At 39.6% G+C, this 21,378-nt stretch overlaps 1 protein-coding gene across 1 annotated transcript in view; it reads right to left on the minus strand.

Moving 5' to 3' along the window:
* The window catches only part of LOC116476539 (UDP-glucuronosyltransferase 2B4), a 63,339-nt gene extending 45,727 nt beyond the window's left edge, over positions 1-17,612 (minus strand). Inside the window, exons 1-5 of the mRNA XM_032166661.2 lie at positions 16,848-17,612; positions 15,393-15,541; positions 3,560-3,691; positions 721-827; positions 348-411 (exon numbers count right to left, since the gene is read on the minus strand). Of these exons, the coding sequence (XP_032022552.2) occupies positions 348-411; positions 721-827; positions 3,560-3,691; positions 15,393-15,541; positions 16,848-17,568 (1,173 nt within the window). The 5' untranslated portion in view covers positions 17,569-17,612. The remainder of the gene's footprint in view (positions 1-347; positions 412-720; positions 828-3,559; positions 3,692-15,392; positions 15,542-16,847) is intronic.
* Between the last annotated feature and the right edge of the window lie 3,766 nt (positions 17,613-21,378).

A 21,378-nucleotide genomic window follows, 5' to 3' on the forward strand; every position in this document is an offset into this window, starting at 1 on the left:
CTCAGCCTTCTGAGTAGCTGGGACTACAGGGGCAAACAGCCATGCCCAGTTAATTTTTTGTATTTTAATAGAGATGGAGTTTCACCATGTTGCCCAGGATGGTCTCGAACTCCTGAGCTCAGTCAATCTGCCTGCATCAGCCTCCCAAAGTGCTAGGATTACAGGCATGAGCCACTGTGCCCAGCCAGAATATGTTCTCTTAAGTACAGTCATGGAGTGTGATATGTGGGGTGTGCAAGGCAGCAGGCAGTGAGGTGGTGGTGGTGCTAGAATTGAGGAAAGACAGGTCACATTTCATTATGAAATGTGTCATCACTTTTTGATTAAGATTAGGGACTTAATCCTACAGAAGATGCAGTGTCCCTGGTGATAGCAGAAGGGCTGTTATTTTTACTGACATTTGAAATAACCCTACAGAGGAGGAAAGAACAGGTGTAAAGTTGTAGAAATATGAGAAAGGAAGACAACCCAAGAAGTGCCAGAAAATTCTGTGAGAGGTAATAACACCTGAAATAAAGATACTCTGACTCTGATTATTAAGAATGTGGGTGTATATCCCAAAATGCAAACAATTATCATTTATTCTTTTCCCCAAGGACTGGAAAATAAATATAAAGAAGTTTCATTTTATTTTAAAGTTTTTCCATAACAAATGTTCAGTAAGCTTGTTTCATGAGAACTATTAACACTCTAATAATCTGTTACTAATACATTCAGTACTTGTTCTCCAGAGACTTACCAAGAAGATCATTCTGGGGTATCCACTTGTACAGCCGAGTATTGGGTCCTAAAGTATCTGGTTTATTCCCATCAAATCTCCACAGAACCTGTTACAGTGAAGAAAATATCTTATTCCATGAGTGGAACTCAAAAGTCATAGAATGTTAGAAATCTAAAGAGATTAACAATGAGAACAAGGGATGTTAAGTAACAAGAACTACTCAGACTGATGTAAATAGAATACTCATATTTCATTTCCTTAATTTTATAATTAGGTATATAAGGAAATCATGATTTTTCAAAATAGTAGCTTAGACAAATAAGATTATCAATGAAATGTTCAAGTATTTAAAAAGTTGTTACACTTTTCAAAAGAAAACTATATGTGCAAACTACTATATGAAAAAAAAGCTTTACATCACTGGTCAAAACCACAAAGAGATACCATCTCACACCAGTCAGAATGGCCATTATTAAAAACTCAAAAAATAACAGATGCTTGGGATGTTGTATAGAAAAAGAAATGCTTATACTCTGTTGAAGGGACTGTAAGTTCAACCATTGTGGAAGACAGCATGGCGATTCCTCAAAATCCTAGAGGCAGAAATACCATTCAACCCAGCAATCCCATTACTAGGTATGTATCTGAAGGACTACAAATTAGAACATGGACATGTATGTTTATTACAGACAAATATACATTTTATTCTATATAAAACTGTTCACCATAGCAAAGACGTGAAATCAATCTAAATGCCCATCAATGATGGATTCGATAAAGAAAATGTGGTACATGTTCACCATGAAGTATTATGTAGCCATAAAAAAGAACAAGATCATGTATTTTGCAGGAATGTAAGTGAGCTGCAGGCCGTTATCCTTAGCAAACAAACACAGGAATAGAAATCCAAATACCACATGCCCTCACTTATAAGTGGAAGCTAAAAGATGAGAACACATGAACATATAGAGAGGAATAACATACACTGGGGCTTATTGGAGGGTGGGCGTTGGGAGGAGAGAAAGGATCAGGAAAAATAACTAAAAGGTACTAGTCTTACTACCTGAATGATGAAACAGTTCATACAACAAATCCCAAGACATAAGTTTACCTATGTAACAAAACTCCACATTTACCCTTGAAATTAAAAGTTTAAAAATAAAACTTAATTTTAAAAATATACAAAATTTTAATAATTATATGCATTAAAAATTTTAGGTAGTCATAATTCAAGTGTAAAAAAGCAATACCAATTTTCTAATGACTTATATGCTTATTTTGTTTTATGTATGAGTTTTCATCTACCAAATTTAATATTAATTTATTCATTTTTTTGAGTAATACGGGAAGTAGTTCACTTATATCTACTTGCCTATAAGTCATTTTAATAGAGCTTGATATCCTTTGATTGACAAAAATGAAAGTCTATAAAATAAGCTATTTGGAAGAAGTCAATTAATGCTGCAAAGGTAGCATGTATAACTTCTTGGAAATTACAAATTATCAGGAACTACTTCCAAGAAAAATTTCAAGTGACAATTTTTGACACAAATTCAGAGTATTCTCAGTATTGCTAATTTTGAATATTTTGTCAACGTAGAAATGAGGAACCTGTTGGTACCATAAATAAAAATACAACTCTTGAATAAATTCAAAATTGTATTTTGCTGAATTTTGGTCAACTGACTGTTAACACTTAGAAAATGTGATATAAAATTTTGACAACAGTGATTCATATGTTTTGCTGTAGCTGAGACATTTTTATGTTTAAGTTACTAATTTTGGAATCCCTAAGGAATCCTTATACATTAAAAAAAAAATTATGGTGTTTAAGTTCTATTTGTTACATCGGTGTGAAAGAACTTTGAGTTTTTGGCAAAATATTAGCATAGGTCATTACAAGAAGGCTATGGCAGACAGGGAACTAAAAAGTAATTGACAAATACACATTTTATTCAACATAAAAGAAAATATGTTCCTACTATATTCTATGGAGGGGGCATCTGAACTTGTTCCCCCGCCTGGCTTCCTTCTGCTTGAATCCTTCCTACATTTCATTCTGCTGCCTCCATCGGGAGGAATTGTTAATCTCATAGTACAGTGTCCTTGTGGGGCCACATTTTATACTACACAGGGTCCACCCTCAGAGCAGGATCCATCTCCACCCTTTCTCTTTCATCTTCCTACTTCAGACATTGGCTAGGCCCTGTCCAGAAAAGCAGGCTGCTTTTTCTCTTTCTCCAAATCTGCCTAGCTCTGCGGGTCCTTACACTAGTTGTCTGACAGCCTAGGCCTTCCTTTCTCTGAATAGTACCCTGAATATCACTTGAATAGGCCTATTCCAAAATGTACAGGAAGTACACGAGGCTGGGTAACATGGCAGCACTAAACTGCATGATGCATGTCAGCCTTTTTGAAATCCCTGCTATTGTTATTGTGCTAGTGAAGTTACTCACTAAAATGTAACGTTTTCTAACATCTGTAGGGTGTACATCACCCTCAGGAGTTCTTAAATGAAAGGATCAAATCACAGGAGCAGAATTTAGTGATAGCTCTTACCTGACCCCAATATGATGATACCAAAACTTTACCTGCAACTCTTAATTATATTTATTCCTGATCACAATATTAATGCCAAATTAATTAGCAATGAAAAACACCCTCTGTATTATTTTAACATCTTCCATATATATTTTTGATTTTGAATTAATATCTGAGATAATTAGTGCTTTCGGAACAGCTAAATTTATAGGCAGGACGTTTCTAAAATTGGATTCTTTACAAGCTTTAACAGCCTCTTTCAATAGTTTTTCACAACATTAAAACCTTTTATCTTACCTTTTGTGGGATCTGGGCAAGGGCTGATGCAATTACATTGGCCCTTTCTTCTGACGTGTTACTGACCATTGACCCCAGAGAAAACACCACAATACCATTTTCTCCAGAGCCTTGGACAAACTCTTCCATTTCCTGTGAAAAAAAATAATTTGTTCCATCATAATAGATTATCAGCACAGCAAGCACTGTGAAAGAATTGTTATAAAAAGAGAGAAAATCAAGTATTATGAGGAATTATTGGAGTAAAGGATGTCTTTTAACTGACTCAATTACTCAGTTTTTTTTTGCAATATGTATAATATGAGATAGGTTGCCCCTGTTAAGGGTCTTTGTATAAATATGTGTGTGTGTATGTGTGTACATTTGTGAAAGGGAGTAATGAAATAGAGCTATTACACAGTATTTGAGGAGATACCCAAACTCTTCACTTATAATATTTAAGTATTAATATAGGTTCTTTAAAGTGGCACCAGTTGGCTTTAATGCTGTATTTTTGTTCTGTTAAATCACATATGTTTATTTTAGGCAGGTTTTCTCTAGAATTATTTTAGTTGGAAGTCATTAGTGGTTGACTTCCCTGACTGAGCACTGAAGAAAAGTTCCTCACAGCTGGGATTATGTAAACCTACATTTATCTTATTCTATAATCATTTACACTTCACTTAAAGTTTGTCAGAGTTTTCCAGTCTTTTTTCAAAAGAGAAAAAAAGTAATTGTAAAAGGTGGTGGTTAAGAATCACTGACATTCTGGAGTCTGCTATTGTGGTTTGGAATTTCTATGAATTGTTTCTAAGAGTCTCATTTGTAATACAGAATTGTACAGTATGTAGTTACATAGTAGAATGACTATATTTTTCAGGTGATTGTTTAAGTAGAACAATTTTTCCCTGAAATCACACTGTTAAATTGATGTGCTATTTATAACTGCATGTGAGGAACTCTCATCATCACTTTGCTGTGTCTCAGAGGCAGCAGCACTTGCACCAGAATGCGAGAGACTGCCAGGCCTTTCTGCAGAGATTTGGTCACCCTCTTGAGTAGCTCACTCACACTACATAAAAATCTTAGTGAAGATGTACTTGGCTGGAATTTATTGGGAATCATTCTAACCTGTGTTCCCCAATCTATGCCAATTTTGAAATTTAAATACTTTCAGATTTAATCATCAGGGTAAAACTTTCTCTTAAGTGTTCTTTACAAAACAAAGAAAAAAAGATTCCAAATGTTTATTTGCAGACCACATATGGCTGAGTATTTTTTAAAATATGATTTTTAATCTTAAGACATCAGTGTTAATGATGTGAGAGTCATTGTTCTGTTATTCAAGATAATACATAGGATATCCAGGTATTGTGTGTGATTGCAGTTACCTGTAGCCACATTTGACGTAACTTACGTTCAGTGTTTTGTTTCAGTGGCTTGATGTCCAGACCCACCTTCATCCACCCAGTGTTAAAGTGAAATAATCCCTAAAGGGGATTCATTATTGATGTGGACTGGTTGTCTCCCATTCTGTGACAATTTTAAAATAATAATACACTATGTGTGTAAGGTATTTTATAAAAGTATTGCAAGTTCTAAAAAGAAAATATATTTTTTTCTAAAATTTCTGTCTAGAGATGTCACCTTGTAAACTACATATGTTTTCATCATGGCTTTGGTTCTATCTTTATAGCTCAATGTACACTTGTGACATTTATTTAGACAATTCTATTCTGATTGTATATACACTTTCCTCCTACAAAAAATGTGTCATCCTGTAATATTTATAATTTTCTACCTCATGTTACTTGTGTAAATGCACCAATCAGTGCCCTGTCAAAACAGACCACTCAGCTCTACCAATCAGCAGGATGTGGATGGGGCCAAATAAGAGAGTAAAAGCAGGCTGCCCAAGACAGCTGTGGCAACCCACTCGGGTCCCCTTCCACATTGTGGAAGCTTTGTACTTTCACTCTTTGCAATAAATCTTGCTACTTCTCACTCTTCGGGTCCGCACTGCTTTTATGAGCTGTAACACTCACGGCGAAGGTCTGCAGCTTCACTCCTGAAGCCAGCAAGACCAAGAGCCCACTGGGAGGAACGGACAACTCCAGACGTGCCGCCTTAAGAACTGTAACATTCACCGCGAAGGTCTGCAGCTTCACTCCTCAGCCAGTGAGACCACGAACCCACCAGAAGGAAGAAACTCCAAACACATCCCAACATCAGAAGGAACAAACTCCAGACGTGCCACCTTAAGAGCTGTAACACTCACCGCGAGGTCCGTGGCTTCATTCTTGAAGTCAGTGAGACCAAGAACCCACCAATTCCGGACACATTTGGGTGACACAGATGGGACTTTTGCCTATCGCCAAGCAGTGAGACAATTGCCGAGCAGTGAGACCATCACCTATAGCTGAGCGGTGAGACAATGGCCTATTGCCAAGCAGTGAGTACCATCGGACCCCTTTCGCTTGCTATTCTGTTCTAGTTTTCCTTAGAATTCGGGTGCTAAATACCAGGCACCTGTCGGCCAGTTAAAAGTGACTAGCGTGGCCACTGGACTAAAGACACCAGTCTCAGGCTTTCGGGGAAAGGGCTCTCTAACAACCCCCGACTCTTTGGACTTGGGACCATTGGTTTGCCTAGAACCAGCTTCTGGTTTTCCTGTACTTCTGGGCTGAGCCGAGGGTTGACAGAGAGGAAAGCCATGCAGCTCCAGGGTCCCGACAACAAGTTGGTTGACCCTGCAGCCATGAGCGGAACTCTCAAAAGCATGTCGCCCAAGCAAGACTCGCCCATCTATCCTATCTATCCTCACCCTTGCCCCCTGGGTCTTAATGCCTGCCAGACAAACTTCCTCTCACCTCTCTTCTCTGAGGTTAGTCCCGCTTCTAAAAATTGCTACCTGTCTCTGGTGCTTTTCTAGTTTTTCCTATAAGAATTATTTCTAGTATAAACTCCAGGACTCTGTTACCTTCTTTAGGCACCCAGGCTCACCAATCAGAAAGACACAATTTTTGCCCAAAGCCCCATCATAGTGGGGACTACCTGGAACTTTAGGATCCCTCCTCAGACTAAGAGGCCTAACAAAAGCTATTCCTGAAGCTAGGATATGGGGAGCCTCAGAAGTTTTATCCTTCTATTCACATAAGTGAGGACAAAAGGTGTCACTCCTCCAACTCTGGAGATCCCTTCCTTCCCTCAGGGTATGGCCTTGCACTTCATTTTTGGGGCATAACATCTTTCTAGGAAAGGGGTAATATCCCAATACTAACAGGAGAATGCTTAGGACTCTAACAGGTTTTCAAGAATGCATCTGTAAGGGTCACTTAATCTGATGTTTCTCAGTTGGTCCTCCTTGTGGTCTAGAAGGACAGGCAAGGGTGCAGGTTTTTGAGAATGTGTTGGTAAGGACCACTAAATCTGACCTTCCTCGGTCCTCCATGTGGTCTGGGAGGAAAACTAGTGTTTCTGCTGCTGTGTCAGTGAGTGCAACTATTCCGATCAGGCAGGGTCCAGGGACTGTTGCAGGTTCTTGAGCAGGGGGAGGAAAAAAATAAACCAAAACTATGGGCAGTTTTGTCTTTCAGATGGGAAACATTCAGGCATCAACAGGCTCACCCTTGAAATGCATCCTAAGCTGTTGGGACCAATTTGACCCACAAACCCTGAAAAAGAGGTGGCTCATTTTTTTCTGCACTACAACTTGGCCCCAATATTCTCTCTCTTATGGGGAAAAATGGCCACCTGAGGGAAGTACAAATTACAATACTATCCTCCAACTTGACCTTTTCTGTTAGAGGGAAGGCAAATGGAGTGAAATACCTTATGTTCAAGCTTTCTTTTCATTGAGGGAGAATACACAGCTATGCAAACTTCCAATTTACATCCCATAGGAGAACCTCTCAGCTTACCCCCATATACTAGCCTCGCTACAGCTCCCCTTCCGATTAATGATAATCCTCCTCTAATCTCCCCAGCCCAGAAGGAATTAAGCAAAGAAATCTCCAAAAGTCCACAAAAACCCCCGGGTTATCAGTTATGTCCCTTTCAAGCTGTAGGGGGAGCGGAATTTGGCCCAAGCTGGGTACCTGTCCTCTTCTCCATCTCTGATTTAAAACAAATCAAGGCAGACCTGGGGAAGTTTTCAGAAGATCCTGTTAGGTACATAGATGTCCTACAGGGTCTAGGGCAAACCTTCGACCTCGCTTGGAGAGATGTCATGCTACTGTTAGATCAAACTCTGGCTTTTAATGAAAAGAATGAGGCTTTAGCTGCAGCCTGAGAGTTTGGAGATACCTGGTATCTTAGTCAAGTAAATGATAGAATGACAGCGGAAGAAAGGCACAAATTCCCTACCGGTCAGCAAGCCATCCCCTGTGTGGATCCCCACTGGGACCTTGACTCAGATCATGGGGACTGGAGTCATAAACATCTGTTGACCCGTGTTCTAGAAGGACTAAGGAGAATTAGAAAAAAGCCCATGAATTATTCAATGATGTCCACCATAACTCAGGGAAAGGAAGAAAATCCTTCTGCCTTCCTCGAGCGGCTATGAGAGGCCTTAAGAAAATATACTCCCCTGTCACCTGAATCACTTGAGGGTCAATTGATTCTAAAAGATAAGTTTATTACCCAATCAGTCACAGATATCAGGAGAAAGCTCCAAAAGCAAGCCCTGAGCCCTGAACAAAATCTAGAGGCATTATTAAACCTGGCAATCTCACTGTTCTATAATAGGGACCAAGAGGAACAGGCCCAAAAGGAAAAGCAAGATCAGAGAAAGGCCGCAGCCTTAGTCATGGCCCTCAGACAAACAAAGCTTGGTGGTTCAGAGAGGACAGAAAATGGAGCAGGCCAATCACCTGGTAGGGCTTGTTATCAGTGTGGTTTACTAGGATACTTTAAAAGAGATTGTCCAATGAGAAACAAGCTGCCCCTTCGTCCATGTCCACTATGCCGAGGCAATCACTGGAAGGTGCACTGCCCCAGAGGACGAAGCTTCCCTGGGTCAGAAGCCCCCAACAAGATGATCCAACAACAGGACTGAGGGTGCCCAGGGCAAGTGTCAGCTCACGTCATCACCCTCACTGAGCCCTGGGTATGTTTAACTATTGAGGGCCAGGAAATTGACTTCCTCCTGGACACTGGTGCGGCCTTCTCAGTGTTAATCTCCTGTCCTGGGCTACTGTCCTCAAGGTCCATTACCATCCGAGGAATCCTGGGACAGCCTGTTACCAGGTATTTCTCCCACCTCCTCAGTTGTAATTGGGAGACTTTGCTCTTTTCATATGCCTTTCTTGTTATGCCTGAAAGTCCCACACCCTTATTAGGGAGGGATATATTAGCCAAGGCTGGAGCTATTATCTGCATGAATATGGGGAACAAGTTACCCATTTGTTGTGTCCTACTTGAGGAGGGAATCAACTCTAAAGTCTGGGCATTGGAAGGACAATTTGGAAGGGCAAAAAATGCCCATCCAGTCCAAATCAGGTTAAAAGATCCCACCATTTTTCCTTATCAAACAAAGGGAATATTGCTTAAGGCCTGAAGCTCATAAAGAATTACAGAATATTGTTAAATATTTGAAAGCTCAAGGCTTAGTAAGGAAATGCAGCAGTCCCTGCAACACCCCAATTCTGAGAGTACAAAAACTGAATGGTCAGTGGAGACTAGTGCAAGATCTTAGACTCATTAATGAGGCAGCAATTCCACTATATCCAGTTGTACCCAACCCCTATACCCTGCTCTTTCAAATACCAGAGGAAGCAGAATGGTTAATGGCTATGGACCTCAAGGATGCCTTTTTCTGTATTCCCCTGCACTCTGATTCCCAGTTCCTCTTTGCTTTTAAGGATCCCGCAGACTACATGTCCCAACTTACGTGGATGGTCTTGCCCCAAGGGTTTAAGGATAGCCCTCATCTGTTTGGTCAGGCACTGGCCCAAGATCTAGGCCACTTCTCAAGTCCAGGCACTCTGATTCTTCAATATGTGGATGATTTACTTTTGGCTACCAGTTCGGAAGCCTCTTACCAGCAGGCTACTCTAGATCTCTTGAACTTTCTAGCTAATCAAGGATACAAGGTATCTAGGTCAAAGGCCCAGCTTTGCCTACAGCAGATTAAATATCTAGGCCTAATCTTAGCCAAAGGGACCAGGGCCCTCAGCAAGGAATGGATACAGCCTATATTGGCTTATCCTCACCCTAAGACATTAAAACAGTTGAGGGGGTTCCTTGGAATTACCAGCTTTTGCCGACTATGGATCCCTAGATACAGCAAGACAGCCAGGCCCCTCTATTCTCTAATCAAGGAAACCCAGGGGGCAAGTACTCATCTAGTCAAATGGGAACCAGAGGCAGAAACAGCCTTCAAAACCTTAAAGCAGGCCCTAGTACAAGCTCCAGCTTTAAGCCTTCCCACATGACAGAACTTCTCTTTATATGTCACAGAGAGAGCCAGGATAGCTCTTGGAGTCCTTACTCAGACTCATGGGACAACCCCACAACCAGTGGCATACCTAAGTAAGGAAATTGATGTAGTAGCAAAAGGCTGGCCTCACTATTTAGGGGTAGTTGCAGCAGTGGCCGTCTTAGTGTCAGAGGCTATCAAAATAATACAAGGAAAGGATCTCACTGTCTGGACTATTCATGATGTAAATGGCATACTAGATGCCAAAGGAAGTTTACGGCTATCACACAACCGCCTACTTAGATACCAGGCACTACTCTTTGAGGGACTGGTACTTCCAATATGCACATGCGTGGCCCTCAACCCTGCCACTTTTCTCCCAGAGGATGGGGAACCAATCGAGCATGACTGCCAACAAATTATAGTCCAGACATATGCTGCCCAAGATGATCTCTTAGAAGTCCCCTTAACTAATACTGACCTTAACCTATATACTGATGGAAGTTCAGTTGTGGAGAATGAGATACGAAGGGCAGGTTACACCATAGTTAGTGATGTAACCATACTTGAAACCAAATCTCTTGCCTCAGGGACCAGTGCCCAGTTAGCCGAACTAGTGGTACTTACCTGAGCCTTAGAACTGGGAAATGGAAAAAAAAAAATGTGTATACATATAGCAAGTATTCTTATCTAATCCTACATGCCCATGCTGCAATATGGAAAGAGAGTGAGTTCCTAACCTCTAGGGGAACCCCCATTAAATAACACAGGGAAGTTATGGAGTTATTGCATATGGTGCAGGAACCCAAAGAGGTGGGAATCTTACACTGACAAAGCCATTAAAATGGGAAGGAGAGGGGAGAACAGTAGCATAAGCAGCTTGAAGAGGCAGCAGAAAGGAAAGAAAGAGACAGGAAGTCAAAGAAAGAGACAGAAAGGAAGAGACAAAGAAGAAGTCAGAGAGAAAGAGGGACAGACACAGAAAGTCAAAGAGAGAGTTAAAAAGAGAGGAAGAGATGAAGAAGAAATCTAAGAGAGAAATGGAAGTATTAAAGAAAAAACAGTGTACCCTATTCCTTTAAAAGCCAGGGTAAATTTCTATCTACGCAGCCAAGGCATATTCTACTTATGTGGATCTTCAACTCATATCTGCCTCTCAAACAGTTTGCAAGAAATAACAAAATCTATCCTTAATTTAAAATCCCAAATAGACTCTTTGGCAGCAGTGACTCTCCAAAACCGCCGAGGCCTAGACCCCCTCACTGCTGAGGAAGGAGGATTCTGCATCTTCTTAGGGGAAGAGTGTTGTTTTTACATTAACCAGTCGGGGATAGTACGAGATGCCACCTGGCGTTTAGAGGAAAAGGCTTCTGAAATCAGACAATGCCTTTCAAATTCTTATACCAACCTCTTTAGTTGGGCAACATGGCTTCTCTCCTTTCTAGGTCCCTTGGCAGCCATCTTGCTGTTACTTTCCTTTGGGCCCTGTATTTTTAACCTTCTTGTTCAAATTTGTTTCCTCTAGAATTGAGGCCATCAAGCTACAGATGGTCTTACAAATGGAACCCCAAATGAGTTCAACTAACAACTTCTACCAAGGACCCCTGGACTGACCCTCTGGCACTTCCCCTGGCCTAGAGAGTTCCCCTCTGAAAGAAACTACAACTGCAGGGCTTCTTCTTCACCCCATCCAGCAGGAAGTAGCTAGAGCAGTCATTGGCCAAATTCCCAACAGCAGTTGGGGTGTCCTGTTTAGAGGGGGGATTGAGAGGTGACAGCATTCTGGCAGTCCTCACAGCCCTCGCCCACTCTCAGCACCTCCTCTGCCTGGGCTCCCACTTTGGCGGCACTTGAACAGCCCTTCAGCCCACCGCTGCACTGTGGGAGCCCCTTTCTGGGCTGGCCAAGACTGGAGCCAGTTCCCTCAGCTTGCAGGGAGGTGTTGAGGGAGATGTGCAGGCGGGAAATGGGGCTGCACATGGCGCTTGTGGGTCAGCTGGAGTTCCAGGTGGGCGTGGGCTTGGCAGGCCCCATACTCGGAGCAGCTGGCCAACCCTGCCGGCCCCGGGCAATGAGGGGCTTAGCACCCAGGCCAGCAGATGTGGAAGGTGTACTAGGTACCCCAGCAGTGCCAGCCCACCGGCACTGCACTGGATTTCTCACTGGGCCTTAGCTGCCTTCCTGCAGGGCAGGGCTCGGGACATGCAGCCCGCCATGCCTGAGCCCCCCACCCCCTTCGTGGGCTCCTGTGGGGCCCGAGCCTCCACGATGAGCACCATCCCCTGCTACACAGCACCCAGTCCCATCGACCACCCAAGGGCTGAGGAGTGCAGGTGCATGGCATGAGACTGGCAGGCAGCTCCACCTGCAGCCCCGGTGTGGGATCCACTGCGTGCAGCCAGCTGGGCTCCTGAGTCTGGTGGGGACTTGGAGAACCTTTATGTCTAGCTCAGGGATTGTAAACACACCAATCAGCGCCATGTCAAAACAGACCACTCAGCTCTACCAATCAGCAGGATGTGGGTGGGGCCAAATAAGAGAATAAAACAGGCTGCCCGAGCCAGCAGTGGCAACCTGCTTGGGTCCCCTTCCACACTGTGGAAGCTTTGTACTTTCACTCTTTGCAATAAATCTTGCTACTTCTCACTCTTTGGGTCGACACTGCTTTTATGAGCTGTAACACTCACCATGAAGGTGTGCACCTTCATTCCTGAAGCCAGCGAGACCATGAGCCCACCAGGAGGAATGAACAACCCTAGACGTGCCACCTTAAGAGCTGTAACACTCACTGCAAAGGTCTGCAGCTTCACTCCTGAGCCAGCGAGACCACGAACCCACCAGAAGGAAGAAACTCCGAACACATCCGAACATCAGAAGGAACAAACTCCAGACGCGCCAACTTAAGAGCTGTAACACTGACCGCGAGGGTCCATGGCTTCATTCTTGAAGTCAGTGAGACCAAGAACCCACCAATTCCAGACACACTTGTATTATAGCTTACTGTAATTGAATATTTTATTGATAAAATTATTGTAATGTTATAGTATGCATCTAGTGTAAGTTTTTAATTATTCCTTAATTTAAGATGTTTGATTACTTTTGATGTTTATTTTATGAATATTTTCCATAAATATTAAATATGTACATCTTGATTTATTTTTTCTCTGCATGATTTCATGTGAATATATCATAAAACCAATGGCTAGATGTATTTTTAATACTTAATACATTTGGCAAGTGTCCTTTTCTCTTAAAGTATACATAAATTATCTGAGAATCTAATATTTAATTGAATAGAAAGCAAATTGGGTTTGCAACTATTTTACATAATAAACAATTAGAGAATGGCTTTCACAACCATTGACTTGCATTCAAAGCTTTCTACAAGTTAGTAACAACAGCTGGTATTAGTAATTATCACATGTACTATGATTCAATATTTTTCTTATCCTTCTATACCTCATACTCTCTTCCCCCTCCTACTGGCACTATCAGTTTCCCTTAATGTGAGTGGGGAAATCTTTCAGGAGTAGGATAGGGTGGGACAGAATTTTCATTAGTCTCACCTCAGCTTTTGTCTCTTTAGAAAGTTACCATATAAAGCCCATACCATTTGCATTCAACATAGATATTGAATTTTAACCATGGAATAAAATATCAGTTTCACGTTGCTGTTAGTAAGGAGGTAAGCAAAAATTATCTCTTAAGAGATTACATAATGTAATAAAAATGCTTACTTTCTACTATTTCTTAGAAGGGTGATATCAATTTAAAATATATTACATTCTTATGTTCCTTCATAAAGAATATAATGCTACATGATGACAGAATTCTTTTGTTATTGTAAACTGAGGGCACAATTCAGATACGAGTGGTAGAAATTATTTGGTCTTTATTATACATGCGTTGTTCATTTTTTCTGTGCTTCTCTGTCAGGCACCTATGATGTCGAGACACAAGCTATCCCAGGAAGCTTTACTGGGTTGCTTGTCTTAAGGCAGAAAACACCTGCTCTAATAGGGTATGTTTATGCTAAGATGTAAACCTCAGGGATCTCAATGCAGAATCATTTAAATGCTTTAGTAAAATCAAGTGAACACTGGGTCTGGCTGCAAATATGAATAGAATCACACATTTATATTGGTAAGGGATTATGTTCTTATAAGTTAGAATACTGGTGAAGATCCTTGTCACTTACGGTAGAATTTTACAATTTCAGTTTGCTCATCTTACTGTCAAAACTGATATGTCTTATTTTAAACCAGTCTATAGGGTATCTGTCATATAGAAGACCGGTAGGACTTTGTTAGAGAATATAATCTTGAAATGCTGAATAATTAGTTTCTATTAAATAAGGAATAATATCTCAAGTGACTTACACATGTTAAGTAATTCATAGTATTAATAATAACAAAAATAACCACAATTGCAAAATAATATTTCTGAATCACTAACTATATGCCAGAGACATTTTAAGTGGTTTATTTGTATTAACTTTTTCTGCACAACACAATATGAAGTTAGTAGTATTACTGTAAAAGTAGGCATAAGTAATTCTATCCACTTTCTAGTCCACTTTTCCATCATCTGCTACCTGAAATCATACAAAATTTCCTCAATGGTCAGCTCTTTCTAGTCTGGCCCTTCTACAATTTAATCCATTGAACATCTTGGAATTTTTTTTTTAAATATAATCTTATCACAAGTTTTCTTTTCTTAACTCTTTTTAGTAGTCCCTAAATGTGCTTAACAAATATTTCAACTCCTGAGGAGTATCGGGCTCTTATCTTGCCTATCAGCATCATCTTATTCTTACTCAGTATCTCCCTTGCAAACTAAATTTTGAGTCTTGAGAACTGTCCTGAACACTTTACCTGCTTTTCTTTTTGTGTTTTTTCTCTTCTTCATTCTTTTACCTATTCCTTCATATAGTTCAGCTCCCATCTAAATTATTAATATCAGTGACTCCAGGAAACTCTCTATTATCTATACTGGATGCTTCCTCAGCATTGGTTTTTCTCTGGAGATAATAGTTTTTACACAGTTTTTATTGCTTGCCTATATTCTATCTTTCAAAGTAGAATGCAAGGTGTGTCGGGATAGAAGCTGTGTCCCATACACTTACCTGTGGTGTGTGCTAATCTCTTTATAAATATTCTTTGAATGAATGGCCAGTACCTTTTTATATGTTGCATAATCAAAGCTTTAATTTACCAACCCTATTTTCAAAGTCTCTTTAGTATCCCTCTTTATTGGTAATAATGATGAAATTCATAAACTTGTGATAATATCAACATGTACGTGAGTTTCTAATTGGTATCTGCTTTACTCTTCCCACTTACATCTTTCTTCCAGTGTAAGTCAAAAACTCTGAATGAATATAGAACCATTTGCACTGAAAATTCAAAGCAGAAAAAACAAACAGTAGTAGTTTACCTTAGGTAGGGGTTTGGCAGGCTTGCAGTGGAGTCCTCCAACGAACTCAACATTTGGTAAGACTGGGTGAGGAAACTGAAAATCCCAGTAGTTTCGAATAAGCCATATTTCAGCTTTTGCCATTGTCTCAGATAATGTAGTTGGTCTTCCTGACGGGAAAAAAGAAAAAAAGAAAAGATAGATGACACAAGATAATTAAACTAGGTAATTTTCTGAAAGAAGTTAGAATAATGTAGGCAAAAATGTAGGTGAAGTGTTTGTGCCTTGAAAAATATATACATATATTCATATATAGGCATAATTTAATTTTTATGTATTATATATTTTACCAATGTGTATTTACAAGAAAGGCAAAGTGGTGAGAGAATCATGAGGGAAAACTACATCCCTAATGTCACATCAGTATATTCACAATCACAAACAAGACATAGAGAATTAATCTCCATTTCTTTATTTTGTAAACCTTCAATAGTAGCAGATATACGTATAAACCACTCTTTGAGCTCCATGATCAATTAATTCTACCATATCCATAAAAACAATTTTCTAAGAAATAGTCTAATTTCCTATTCATTAATCTAGTCCTTTTATCTTTGGTTCTTCAAGTTAACTGTTGATTATTTTGAAATTATGGCTGAAATCCTTTTTACCTACTACTGCTTTTGATTCATACTAATCTCATAATACTATTAGTTTTTAGGTAAATATGTTTGCAAATTACAGCTAGAAAATTTTGAGAAATTATTGAAATAGAAATTTGCGTTCAACCTTAATTTGGCTTGTATTTTTAAATAAAGAGACATAGTTTCAAAAAAAACTATACAGTTATAACAATGTTCACACTTTGACAAGATGATGAGCCTTAAAATGAATGGTTTCTAATCCTTTTGTGAAGGAGAATAGAAACACCGGAAAACTCAAATAACATGCATTGGTTTTTGATTCTGAAATGGAGACATTATTTCTCTCAACTGTGGAGGAAACTTTCTAGTAACATGGGTACATATTGCAATTATCAAATAATGAGACTGAGATATACAAGAAAAAAGAATTTCTGCAATGTTATATAGATAGTTCTAGAAAAATGTGTAAATACTCAATCTACCAGTATGCGTTCATCAAGATGTTTCTGGATAAGTCTGACTTTCTTTTAAAGATGAAAAAATGCATAATAAAACAGGTATGTGATTGCTTAAAGAAATCTTAGGTGCACTAATATACAGGTTTATGACTTCCTGGAGTCTTCTGTATGAGTGATGGCCACAGAGTTTTAACTGATCCTATAATTTACATTTTCTATAGTGTTTGTGAGTTTGGTAGATCATCTTACAATTTCTTTTGATAAATTCATTACAAAAATACCCCACTACCCTGACTTTATGGCTTTATACAAGCTCAGCTTCAAAGGTACAAGAAAGTTAAATCTTCTTGTTACCAATTGAAAAAGTTACTTACCTAGAACTTCACTATAGAACTGATCCCACTTCTTCATGTCAAACATTTGGAACCAAAATTCAAAATAAAACACATAGATCATATTTTTTACCCTCTCTATGAAAGTCATTTGATCACTTAATTCTGACATAACAACAGGCACATAGGAAGGAGGGAACAGAAATCCTCCACTATGCTTTTCAATTGCGTAGCCAGGAGAGAAGCGGAGGCTGTAGACAAAGGGTATTTTAAGTAGCTCAGCCAGCAGCTCACCAAAGGGGAAAACAGCATCTGCAAGAACAACATCAAATCTTGACTCTTGTAGTTTCTTCATAAGTTTCTTATTTGAAACTATATCCTTACAGAATTTTCTAACCATGTCACTAAATGTCCACATGATTTCTTGTACTTGTGAAAAATATGACCAAAATGTGTCTTTTGGAAGGTCTGCCCATCTCTTAACCAGCTGCTTGATAATATCCTCAAACTCAGTTTTAGTTAAAGGTATAGGATAAACTTCAAATTTAAAAGTAGATGGGCTGTTGGGATCAAAAGAAATGGAAGCTGAAGATGCCAATACAGTCACCTCATGACCTCTCTGGACAAGCTCATCCAGGATTGTCTTTATATTCATCCAATGGCTGAATTCTGTGGGCCATACCAGCACCTTTCCACAGCTCCCAGAGCTAAAGTAACAGCTCAGCTGTATCAGCAGAAGAGCTGAAGTCCATTTCATAGACATCCTGATGCAATGCAATGCTTGTTTCCCAGTTGCTGCTCCTTTCTGTCATTTCTCATGCTGACATCCAGTTTAAATCAGTGAAGAAGTTAAAATGTAACTTTTACACTTCAAAGTAAATACATTATATTAACAGTCAGCATGTGGATGACAAAGAGACAAATAAAAGGTAGATGACCTGTTTACACAAGTGAGTTTAATGCCCTTTTTGGATTTTTTTTTGAGAGCTCACTGCAAGCTCCTCCTCCCGGGTTCACGCCATTCTCCTGCCTCAGCCTCCCAAGTAGCTGGGACTACAGACAGGCGCCTGCCACCGCGCCCAGCTAATTTTTTTGTATTTTTAGTAGAGACAGGGTTTCACTGTATTCGGCAGGATGGTCTCGAACTCCTGACCTTGTGATCCGCCTGCCTCGGCCTCCCAAAGTGCTGGGATTACAGATGTGAGCCACCGCACCTGGCCCTAGATTTTTAAGTGCTGTAATTCAGCTAATATCAGTGATCTTGGATAGACACGTCACCTGACTCATGTAATATATTTCAGAATAGTGTCCATAAGAGAAGCAGTGAGAGGCTCATGTTCCTGCAGTCTCTTTGACACAGAACTAAAGGTAAAATAGCTAAATGTGGTTCAAAAGCTTTTGTAAATTTGTTGACATGTAATTCAGATATCATACAAATTATCAATTATTGTGAAAAAATTAATGTTTCATAGTATATTCACAGAATTGTGCTTCTACCATAAGAGTCAGTTTTAGAGAACTCTTATCTCCTAAAAATAAATCCTATAAACTTTAGCCTTTTACTCCCTACCCCTTCTTTCTGCATTTGTCCTATCCTGGCCAACTGATACTTGAATTTCTATCTCTATAGATTTGCCTATTCTGGACTTTTTTTTAATACATGGAATCATACAATATGTGATATTTTATGACTGGCTTATTTTACTTAGCATAATATTTTAAAGATTCGTTTATGATATAGCATTTATGTGTTGATTCTTACAACCATCATGTATGATTTAGAGAGTTTCAAGATGAAATTCTTCCTATAGACTTTGTTGAATTAATCAAGGACAAAGGGAGGGAAAAAAAAAAAGTAAACCAAGCCTGTAGTACATTCAGTATTAATTATTAGGTTAGCTTGCTTTCTGACTCACTTCCTCATAGTTTTTTGGCTACCGTCTTAGAATTATGCAGACATTATTACAAGATTAGAGTTCATCTTAACTGTTCTATAGATAATAACTTAAACATTTTGAAATGTGGTTTTCTCTTTGAGGTATTCCTTCAGGTCCAGCATACTGATGAAACTACTGACTCAGCTGGTCTGAGGGACCTCCCTGATGCCAGCTGGTCTCAAGGACCCCACAAGGAGCTGACTCACCAAAGAATGTAGTTTCCAACTCCTGCTGATTTTATCTTCATTATCCTGACTAATCTATGCCTCCAATTTTTCAGTCCATCACCCTCCATTATCCCCTTAAAAACTCCAGCCCAGATTTCCTTGAGGAGGTAAGTTTGAGGGTCTCCAACTGTCTTCCTTCTCAGTGCCCTCCAATTATTAAACTCTTTCTTTGCTGCAAAACATAATGTCGCATTGCAATTGGTCTATTACTGCAGAGTGGGCATATGAACCTGTTGGCCCTATAACAAAGACTTCAGTACAGGAAATAACTGCAAATGTGGTGGAAATAGAAAGATAACTCAAATTGGAAGTGGAACTTGAAGATGTAAGTAAATTGCTGCAATCTCGTGATAAAACAAATACATGACGAGTTGCTTCTCATGGAAGAGAAAAGAAAGTTGTTTCTTGAGATTGAATCTACTCCTGATGAAGATTATGTGAACGTTGCTGAAATGACAACAATAGATTTAGAATATGACTTAAATTGACTTAATAAAGCCGCATTAGACTTTCAGAGGATTGATTCCAGTTTTGAAAGAAGTACCACTATGGGAAAATTGCTATCAAACAAAAATGCATGCTAAACAGAAATCTTTTGTGAAAAGAAGGGTTAGTGGATGTGGCATATGCCATTGTTTTCTTACTTTTAAGAAAGTGCCACAGCCATGCCAACTACTAGCAGTCACTACTCTGATGAGTTAGTAGCCATCAACAAGACTCTCCACCATGAAGAAAGTTTACAACTCACTGAAGGCTGAGATAAGTGTTACTACTTTTTAACAATGAAGTGTTTTTAATTAAGGTGTGTACTTTTTTTTGAACTTAATACTACTACAGAATTAATAGACTGCAGCATTGTGTAAACATAAACATAACTTTTATGTGCCAGAGAAACCAAAACAAATTCTGTGACTCACTTTATTGCATGTTTTGCTTTATTGTAGCCTGGAACCAAATCCGCAACATCTCAGAAGTATTTCTTGTGTTAGCAAAATCACTTAATATGAAGTATACTCTTGAAAATTATTATAAGTGGGGGAGTGGGCAAGATGGCCAACTAGAAGCAGCTCATATGCATGGCTCTTGTGGAGAGAAACAGATGGAGTGGGTAAATACAGCACCTTCAGCTGAAACATTCAGGCATTTGCATTGGGACTAATCAAGGAAGCAACTCATACACAGAGAATGGAGAAAAACAAGGCAGCTATGAATCCATCTGATCCTGGGCTTTTTTTTTTTTTTGGTTGATTGATAGGATATTTATTACTCCCTCCATTTCAGAACTTGTTATAGGTCTCATCTTATTCTCAGTTCATCTTTGGATGGGTGTATGTGTCAAGGAATTTATCTACTTCTAGATTTTCTAGTTTATTTGCATAGAAGTGTTTATAGTATTCTCTGATGGTGGTTTGTGTTTCTATGGAATCAGTGTTCATATCCTCTTTATCATTTTTTTATTGTGTCTTTTTTTTTTTTTTTTTTTTTTTGAGACGGAGTCTTGCTCTGTCACCCAGGCTGGAGTGCAGTGGCGCGATCTCGGCTCACTGCAACCTCCACCTCCCGGGTTCACGCCATTCTCCTGCCTCAGCCTCTCCGAGTAGCTGGGACTACAGGCGCCCGCCACCACGCCTGGCTAATTTTTTGTATTTTTGGTAGAGACGGGGTTTCACCGTGGTCTCGATCTCCTGACCTCGTGATCCGCCCGCCTCGGCCTCCCAAAGTGCTGGGATTACAAGCGTGAGCCACCGCGCCCGGCCTATTGTGTCTTTTTGATTCTTCTCTCTTTTCCTCTTTATTGGTCTAGACTGCTGTCTATTTTATTTTATTTTTTCAAGAAACAGCTCCCGGATTTGTTGATTTTTTGAATAGTTTTTCATGTCTCTATCTCCTTCAGCACCACTCTGATCTTAGTTATTTCTTGTCTTCTGCCAGCTTTGAGGTTTGTTTGCACTTGGCTCTCTAGTTCTTTTAGTTGTGATATATGCATCAATTTGAGGACTGTCAAGTTCTTTGATGTGGGAATTTAGTCCTTTAAATTTCCCTCTTAGCAATGCTTTAGCTGCATCTCAGAGATTCTGTTATATTGTCTTTTTGTTCTCATTGGTTTGAAAGAACTTCTTGATTTCTGCCTTAGTTTCATTACTTACTCAGGAGTCATTCAAGAGCAGGTTGTTCAATTTCCCTGTAGTTGTGGGGTTTTATGTGAGTTTCTTAATCTTGGGTTCCGATTTGATTGTGCTGTGGTCGGAGAGACTTCTTATTATGATTTCAGTTCTTTTCATTTGCTAAGGAGTGTTTTACTTCCATTTCTGTGATTGATTTTAGAGTAAGTGCAATGTGGTACAGAGAAGAATGTATATTCTGTTGTTTCTGGGTGAGGAATTATGTAGATATCGTCACGTCCACTTG

The sequence above is a fragment of the Hylobates moloch genome, unplaced genomic scaffold (assembly GCF_009828535.3).
Source record: "Hylobates moloch isolate HMO894 unplaced genomic scaffold, HMol_V3 SCAFFOLD_2, whole genome shotgun sequence".
NCBI lineage: Eukaryota > Metazoa > Chordata > Mammalia > Primates > Hylobatidae > Hylobates > Hylobates moloch.